The 9,369-nt window shown below is 46.9% G+C and overlaps 1 protein-coding gene across 1 annotated transcript; it reads right to left on the bottom strand.

Annotated features, from left to right (window-relative positions):
* Positions 1–304: 304 nt before the first annotated feature.
* prkaa1 (protein kinase, AMP-activated, alpha 1 catalytic subunit) lies at positions 305–9,369 on the bottom strand. The gene is made up of 9 exons (XM_062477449.1): positions 9,185–9,369; positions 7,651–7,792; positions 6,515–6,608; positions 6,247–6,391; positions 5,724–5,811; positions 5,199–5,423; positions 4,515–5,034; positions 3,163–3,289; positions 305–2,914 (listed from the first exon to the last, which is right to left on the bottom strand). The coding sequence occupies exons 1-9, from the start codon at positions 9,279–9,281 to the stop codon at positions 2,619–2,621; spliced, it is 1,734 nt and encodes a 577-aa protein (XP_062333433.1). The 5' UTR covers positions 9,282–9,369; the 3' UTR covers positions 305–2,618.

Genomic DNA, 9,369 nt, shown 5'->3' with positions numbered 1-9,369 from the left:
TTGTATTGTATTTTGTATTGTTTTGTATTTTATTCATGTTTTTAAGCTGTAAGCAAGGTGTCCTTCAGTGCCTTATAAGGAATCTATAAATAAAAGGTATTATTATATTGTCAGTAATTCATTGTACTAACACAACCCATAAAGAATGTCTTAAGGGATAGCAAAGCCAATTTGCTAAATCTGAAAGTCTACATCAAGGGACCCACTAATATCAAAGCACCAAGTGCTGACGTCAAAACATTCTGCTTTCCCGAAACCTGGAAACTAGACTCACAAATACATCGTAACAAGACAGAGCAACATGAACATTTGTGCAATTTAGCGGTTTATTAGGCAGTTGTGTATATAAATGATTTATTTCAAACACTGTCCATTGAAAGTTATATTGGTAATTCTAGAAGGGTCCCTTAACAAAAGAAATAAAAATAAAACGTTTCTTTAAAGCAGTTAAGACAATATACAATTACATAATTCTCCTTAAAAGTCCCCACTCTGCACACTCCCACTCATATGGAAAAATGATTCACAAAATAAGCCATTAAAAGAGGGTACAAGTTTCACACAAACACACACACATTTTCCAAACAATTCTTGCGTGTTGTCATAAGGACAATTTGGAATCATATCGTGCACCTATCCTTTCAAAACACAAAAACGGTTGATGGTCCAACAACATAAGGTCCAAACAAAGAAACCAGGGCAAAAACAAAAGCCTACTGAGGGCAGACAATGATCTAATTTCTCCAATATAAAACTGATCAACAGTACTGTTTATGATAAGGCAGCCAACCAAATGACAAGAGACATTAAGACTCAAAAAGACAGATTTGTCCCGATGGGTTTATTGACAGTGAAGCAAAACAAAACCCATCCTTTCATCAATAGAAAAATACACTTCCTTCAAGGGCCCACAGGCCTTTACTTTAAGGTTCAAGCGAATATCAAAGTCAGGGGATATGGTCAAACAGAAGTGAAGGTAACCGGAAACGTAATAATATTAATACTATCTTTTGATTTATCAAAACACATAGTCCATGCACTGCATGTCCCTGCAACAAATCATCTTTTTCAAATCGGCCCTAAACCCTGATGTGTCTTCATATGGATTGTTGACCAATACCAAGCAGTACATAGAAGAGGAGTCAGAGATGTCATAATTTTACCCTTGGATTAAAGCTTTTAACCTACTGGGAGACAAAATTGAGCTGGATTTCAGTATAAGGGGCTTCCAGTCTGCTGTCATGGGCCAATGTGTATGAGATTTGATCAGGGACTTCCCTCATGATAGACCTTGTTTGAATTTAGGACAAAGGCCTGCCACTTAGTAAAATTCCTTGTTTACATGTTCCACAGAAACTTGATCAGTGAAGTCTTCAAAACGGCCAAGAAACATCAAAACAAAAACATTGTCAACCTTTTATAGCTTGGTACATGGTGCTGTGAATGTGCCAACTGTTTGTTGATCTCACTCCTGTTGTTTTGAATTGCATTGGGGTTTTGAAGACAGGCATTGAAGGGTACCTAAATAACAGTGATTAAAATGAAAAATAAAAAAGCTGTGATATTGATTCTTAGAAAGCGAAATGAATAAAATGCCACCGAGCAATATACTGATCCAAGACAAACGCATCTTTCAGTCAAAAATCCTATTTCAATATGATTATGCTCCCCACTTAAAGCACTGATAAATATATCCAAATGCATTTTTTTTTAATTCTTTATATATAAAATGTAGGGGACAGACAAATCCAAACAGACATTTTTTTTTTACAACAATGACAAAATCATGAAAATCTAGACTTTCAAAACTCAATGAAATTCACAAAATAACCAACAGCAAAACATAATTCTGATGAAGTACTCTTTTTTTTTTGCTGCCTGACAAAAGAGAAAGACACTGGGTCATTGCACTTCCTCAGAGTCCAGAGGGCACAGCTGGCATGGCAGCCCTCGTTCCAGCCGGCGCAGTTCCCCCCGGTGAGATCTGCACAGGTTCCTCCGTCTCAGAGAGAACAAGAGGGCAGCGGAAAAGAAAAACGGTGCAAAAGTGCTTCCTGCTTCCCCCTCAACCACCTCGCTGGCCCTCATAAGCCCACCTAGCCTATCTCTGTGGCCCCCTTCCTCTCCCCCTGGCTCCCTTCCTCTCCTTGCAGGTGAAAACTTGCTTTAGCCCCCCCCTGTACTGGACAAAAATACAGCAATGTGCACTGACTACAGTACAGCTATTTCAGTGTATCACTCAAGACATACTATATATTTATGGGTCCTGACCAGCTGGGGTTGGAGGAGTATGGTGATGTCTAATAATGTTAATAATGGGAAACGTAACCATCTCTTAGAATGATATCCTGTTATGGCAATAAAGTGGCTTGGTAATAGTTGCTCACCTGGGTTCATACCCAACCCTCACCTCAGACTTCCCCATCCTGTTTGCTGATGCAAACTTGCATCAGTGCCATGGAACCACCAGCACATCCTCACCTAGAGAAGGATGACTTGAGCCATGAATTGGTTGCATGCTTATTGCTTATAAAGACACTCAGACAGGAGGAGGAATAAAAAAAAAGAAAAAAAAAAGAAGAAAAAAAGGCCAGCGGATTGATTGCTGCTGCTAGTAGCTATCGTGCAAGTAGCTTGATGAGATTGGCGCACATCTCAAAGAACTCTATGGTGTGGCTGCCCGGGCGGGGGTACGCGGCGCCGTCGCCCCCAGCGGAGTCCACAGACGAGGTGAGCGAGGACGCTAGCGAGCCCTCGGAGGGTTTGGCCGGGGTGGCGGCAGGCACGGGGGCGGAGGCACCGTCTCCCTTGGCCTCGGCCACCTCTGCATCGTTCTTAAGGGTTGCGCGGTAGTTCCCCACGGAGCCTGAGCGATGGGGGGTGGCCGTGCCTGATTTAGTCTCGAACATGTCATCTGGAGGACACAAGAGGAAGAGTGTTGACATCAGTTAGTGACGGAGTGAATGGCAGAGAGAGAGTGAGACGGAATGACAGAGTGAATGACAGAACAAGAGAGAGAGACTGAACATTCAGTTGGATGACATATTTAAGATATATATGGAAGTCCAGAAACAAAAATGCCTTGCATATAAACCCCTTTACGGAGGAATTTGGTGTAGCAGTGACATGTGCTGGTTGCAATGAAGCTAGCTAGCGACCCACCGTCGATGCTACGGAAGTCGAGAAGGTATGTCCTGCTGTCCACCTGGTAGAGCTGCAGGCTCATCTTGGTTTGCATCCCCGTGACTGGGTTCTTCCTCCGCACGCGCAGGTAATATGGGTTTGCGACCTGCCAAGCATCACAGAAGATTTAGGGCACGTTCTCTTAAAACATCAGTTGACTGCCCTGATTTGGGAGGGAAAGGGTTTGCTCAAAAGTGTTGGAATGTGGAAGTGTTGCAAGGCAGAATACTTTCAGCAAATTACTGAAAAGTATTCTACCTTGCATAACAAGGCCACCAGCCCCTTAATACTAAATGCTAGGAAGCCATTTTGATACTTAACTTTTAGAAAACCAACACTTTTGAGCAAACCCTTTCCCTCCCACTCGTGCAAATTATATTCATATACTCTGGTTTTAAACTGAATTTATTAATCTATCAATGATGTTGTCATGACAATAAAGGAATTATATTCTATAGCCCAGTGCCTGGCTATGAGCGCTGCCTCATTTAATGTAAACAGAAGTTGGCCTCTTGCCCCATGAACCATGCTGTGTTGATCAACGCTTAAAAAATGGTGAGAAGGCAATTTTCCAGCTGTTCACTATTTAGCACACAACAGACTGTCAAGTGACCGCTCTGAAGTTTAGGTCAAAAAGTCATTTTACAGGAAAGAACTCTATTTGAGAACTTAATCTGAACTGACGCACGGTATCAGTTTTACTACCCGGTGCCCATTGTGAGATAGAACCACCAACAGTTGCCATTTATCAGCAAACGTCTAAACAGGAACTGCTTTTATCATTCTCACACAAGTTCAATGCCACTGCAGCTGATAAGAAGCTGTATACTCACAGTACTGAAAATAGCTCCTGAGTAAGAAACAACATTCCTTAAGAAGCGGTCGGGTGAAAAAACAACAGAGAAAAAAAAAAAAAAAAAAAGAATGAAAGAAAGAAAATCCAACCTGCGGGCACCGCTGAGGGGTTACCTAAAATAATTCAGTGGGGAAACTGTGCTTAGTCAGCAGGGTCTCTTCAGTGTTAATCAGGAGACCCAGGTTCTGATAGCTGGAAGGGAAGGGGCAGGGTGAAGGGGCAGGGTGAAGGGGCAGGGTGAAGGGGCAGGGTGAAGGGGCAGGGTGAAGGGGCAGGGTGAAGGGGCAGGGTGAAGGGGCACGGGCCCCTCCAACGCATGAACTCTCTGTCTCGTGACTCATCCACTGTCAGAAGCTAAGGGTTACAGCCTGAAAACCCCCCTGTAGCTTTCATCTGTAGTTTCTTTTCCTCTACTCACTTGCCCCCAGCCCTCTCCTTCTCTACGTACCCGTCCACCCCTCCCTCTCCCCCTCACCTTCCACTCGTAGTCCAGCTGCTTCATGGCGCGGCACACCTCCGACATGATGTCATTGGGTCTGCTCTGGCTCCGGATCCCCAGGTGCCACTTGGCCCTCCTCACCCCCTGGTGCTTCGACTTCTGGGGGTTCAGCTCGTCCAGCGTGTGCCGGGGCCTGGGCTGGGTCTCCGCCACCAAGAAGGGCGCCACCCGCTCGGGGTGGGGCTTGATGCCGGCGGCGGAGGCGGAGGACGCGGTGAGGTGCTGGTCGTCCAGGAAGGCGTCCGGCGGGCTGGAGGCCAGGTAGAAGTCCTTAGCCTCGCTCATGATGCGGCGGTTGTCGATGATGAGGTGGTAGGCCACCGCCAGCGGGTCCTGGTGGTTGCGGCTGTAGAGGCAGGTCAGCACCTCCTCCTCGGAGCACTCGAACTTCTCGCACACCTCCTTCAGGGCCTCGTCGTCGATCATGTTGTTGCTGTAGGAGGGGTCCTCTGGGAAGAGGTACTTGGGAAGGTCCTCTTTGAACCACTGGTCCTCCCTGGGGGGGGGGTGTGAAGACAGGACAGTCAGCTGATAGTCAGTCAGGTGTCAACGATTGTTGGTGTGCCGTCTTATTTGCTTGGACCCTGGAAGTTGTCCAAACCGAGGCACATTCAGATACAAGACAACCTATCAACAGCATCAGGTTTTCAAAGAACTTACCGGATCTCTTTGATCGTGGCTCTCTTCATGGGATCCACCTGCAGCATGTGCTTGAGCAGGCTGATCACGGCGGGGTTCAGGTACTGCGGCGTGAAGAAGATCCCGTCGCAGATCTTCTTGAAGAGCGTGGGCACGTGGTCGTCGTCGAAGGGCAGCGTGCCGCACAGCAGAGCGTACAGGATCACCCCGCTGCTCCAGATGTCCACCTCGGGGCCGGCGTAGAGCCTTGGGGGCGGGACACACACACACTCTTTGGATGTGTACATAGCTCACATAGCACCGACTCCAGCGCATAACAGGTGTAGCATTTGACTGCAGATTAAGAGGTCAAATGGTTCAAATCCCACCATGTACGTCAGGTTTAGATAAGAGTATCTGCCAAATGACAGGAACACAGGATGACTTTATTTAATGGCGCTTTCTAGGACAGCGAATAAGCCACGTAATGGACAGAAATACACTCAAATTAACGACATCAGCCGTTCCAAATGTTCTAGTTCAAATGTGGATGTGGTTACTCAGTACCTTCCGGAGATGACCTCAGGGGCAGCGTAGTTTGGCGAACCACAACTCGTCCGCAAAAACTCTCCGTCTGACATCATGTTGGACAGCCCTAAAGCCAGGAGCGCAGACAGTTAGACTGGAGCCGTGGGCTCTGTGCTTGTTAGTGGGGTAAGTGAATTAGATATGGAGATTTCCCTTCTCAGCTGACTGGACTGACTTCCTGTATGCTAGAAGCCTGTGCTCTGGTTGCTGCCACCCCCCCCCCCCTTCTCTCTCTCTCTCTCTCTCTGTCTCTCCCCAATTCTCTCTATCCCAATTCTCTCTCTCTCTCTCTCTCTCTCTGGTTCTCTCCCCCCCTCATCACCTCCCCTCAGGGCCTCCGCTCCTTGACAGACTGACCTCTTGCTCTCCCTATGGTGGTGTTCAGCTGTGTGACATCGGGGTGAACATGGCTGGGTCAAGCCAAGTAGGGGATTCTGTGTGCCTGATCAGGGCTTGAGCGTGTTTCGGCTGAGCCTGGTAGGAATGCGTGTGTGGGACTCACCGAAGTCTGCGATTTTGGCGTTCATCTGAGCGTCCAGCAGCACGTTCTCAGGCTTGAGGTCTCTGTGGACCACCATGTGTCTGTGGCAGTAGTCCACCGCCGAGATGATCTGCTGGAACAGACGGCGGCTCTCCTTCTCATCCAGCTGTCCCCCACGAAAACACACACACAGCAGCGTTCACAAACAAACACACACACCCATACGGAACGTGTGAGTGTCTGTAGAAACACTGGAGGCTTCAGGAGATCCAGTTGGGGTTTGGATTACCTTTCCGTTTTTGCAGATGTAGTCAAAGAGCTCTCCTCCGGAGACATACTCCATCACCATGAAGATGTCTGTGGGGGTGCTTATCACCTGGTACCTGAGGCAACACACAAACATTACTAAGTCAGTCAGTCAAGTCGCAGACACATTAGTTCCTATGAAAACACAGGTGTCTGTGTTAGGACCAGACTAGAATGGTCAAGGTCCAGTGTTGAGACAGTGACGGCTTTGGAAATGATCAACAGTTCAAACGACAGTCGCATTGACAGTCAACACTAACTGAGCTGTAACGAACGGCATTGAACACTTTGCAAAAGGGTCAGGCCTGGAACACATTAGCAACAACACGACTGCGACACAAACCGCCTCAAAAACAACAACAACAGCAGCCCACTGACATTGCATTACTTGCTTGAACATGCTGTGTATATGTCAACAGATGAACGAGTATAGCGTGTGCGCACAAATGGGATCCCAGAGAGCACAACCACTTGGCAGAGTTGCAGTAGTGAAACTATTTTTATTGGCCACAGGGAACAGGACTTCACACACAGGGAAGGATGCCATTGGGTTAGGGTTTGGGGAGAGGAACGACATAGATTTCTTTAGATATGTTTCTTGTAGCTCGAGAGGATGAGCTTAACAGGGAACATCAAATGGAAACATTCTGGTTAGGTCCCAGGAGACCACACCCCAGGAAGTGCCCCCCCCCCCCCAAAGAGCTCATAACCAATCAGGGACTATTTGGGTAACCGCAGCAGCCAATCGGGGAAGGCTTTCCTACATGGGGAAAGTTATCTGACGATAACAGATTTTTTTCAGAGTTCCCATCATATCATGTACTGTGACAACAAAATAACAACAGTCTAGCTCTAGCTAAAACATGAGCCGAATACAAAGCACATGTCTGACCAAGAGAGGGGTTGTCAAACAGACAGACATAAAACAGAGAAAAAAGAGAGAGATGGATAGAGACAAAGGGAAACGGCCATGGAGGGAGTGGAGAGATAAAAATAAAAATGTACTCTGTGCACTCTAAAACAGCACATGGAAACCTAGAAAAAGATGGGTGGGTGGCACTGCGGGGGGGGGGGGGGAGATTAGTCTACTGTGAGACAGGCGTGTAATCTGGGACTTACAGCTTAATGATGTGGGGATGCCTGAAAAGCTTCAGGTTCTGGATCTCCCGGCGGATCTTGCCCACCACGTCCAAACTGCGGATCTTCTGCCTGTTCAGGATCTTCACTGCCACTTGGTGCTTGGTCAGCTCATGCTGGCCCACTACAGAGAGAGAGGGAGAGACAGAGAGTGAGACGAGGGGGTGAGGTAAGGATGTTTGTGCATGTGTGTGTGTCTGTGCGTGTGTATGGGGGGTTGGGGGAGGGGAGGTAGTTGGAAAACATTGCCTGTGGGGGGGAGGAGTTAGAAATAGCCTTTGGGGGCAGGAATTAGGAAACAGTCTAGGGTCAAATATTTGAAATGTATCAGTTCAAAAGAAACTCCAACCCCACCCAGCTATTTCCAATAGTCTACAACTTGATCTGTCTGGAGGGCTGTGTTTCATACCAACTCTCTGCTACGGCCCTTAAGATACACTAAGCAAAACATGCCTGGCCAGACATGAGGCCCAGCCCACCTCTTACCCCTCCTGACCCTTAGCTGCAACCTAAACAACAACACTGGCCGAATAGACAAGGACAGTGACAAGCAGGTAGATGAGATGGACTGACACAGCAAGGCAAACAGCTCATATTGATCGAGCGGTTGTGCTGACCCGGTGGAGTATTAACCCAGCAACCAGTCAACTAGCACGTAGTGAGTCATTGAGTAAATTGCCCAACCGGCTCTGCATTTTTTGAACAACTTGGCCGGAAATGGGCCTGATGAAATAAGCATTAGGGAGTTATTCATTGGTGGTTTAAGAGAAATCTCTAACACTGAACGGCATGTTAAGTTAAACTGGCCTTGCATTAGTTTGTAACCAAACTTTAGTACTAGCTAAGTACTAGGCAATAAACTAGTTAAGTAATAATCACATTGCAACCCAGGGAAACGTAAAACAACCAAGCACAGCTAGCTCTAGGTACCACACTAAGACAGGTTAACAAACACCATACATTTACAGGCCACACACACACCTGAACTGCGTTCTTTTCTCATACAGAAACATATCTGCCTTCAACGGAAATATGCTGCAACTACTTGAGTATATATGACTGAGAACTAACTTAGTGGCTAGTGCTAGCTAACAAGCTAATCTCTTCCGTGATGACAGTATAACAATCAGTGGATGTTGCTGACCACCCGTCTTAACTATCTAGCCCTTAGCTAGATAGCTCGACATCAAGCTTCCACGAGCCAGACTATTCACTGGAAGGGAAACTTGCCATGCCACTGAATTACTAGCTTTAGTTTGAGAAATCCCTAGATAGGTTGCAGCTTATCAACAAGAAAGTATGCAACATAAATGACTGTCTGAGTGTAAAGGAGAGAGTGGGAGAGTAAGTTATGTACATACATACATTTTCAACATAAATCTACATCATTTCCAGTAAATAGACGGGGCCGTTCTAGCAAACTGGCCAACAAGTGTTGCACGGGTAGGCTAGCTTGCTTATCATTTCCACACACCCTCCTTCGCCAGTGAACACGATAGCAGACCATCACACGTACCTTTAACTTTTCCGAACGTCCCCACTCCAAGTGTGTCTCCAAGAATATAATGTCCAATCTTCACTCTACCTTCATGTTTCTGTTTATCCGTCGCCATCTTCCCGCAGTGGCCTTGCTGAGGAGCTAGCTGGCTGCTGCGGGCAGACGGGTCTGACTTGGCTGCGAGAGAAACTGGGAGGGACGCA

Source organism: Osmerus eperlanus, chromosome 14 (genome assembly GCF_963692335.1).
Source record: "Osmerus eperlanus chromosome 14, fOsmEpe2.1, whole genome shotgun sequence".
In the NCBI taxonomy this organism is placed as follows: Eukaryota; Metazoa; Chordata; class Actinopteri; order Osmeriformes; family Osmeridae; genus Osmerus; species Osmerus eperlanus.
The sequence above is the reverse complement of the archived record's forward strand: the minus strand, read 5'-3'. Positions and strand labels throughout refer to the sequence as shown.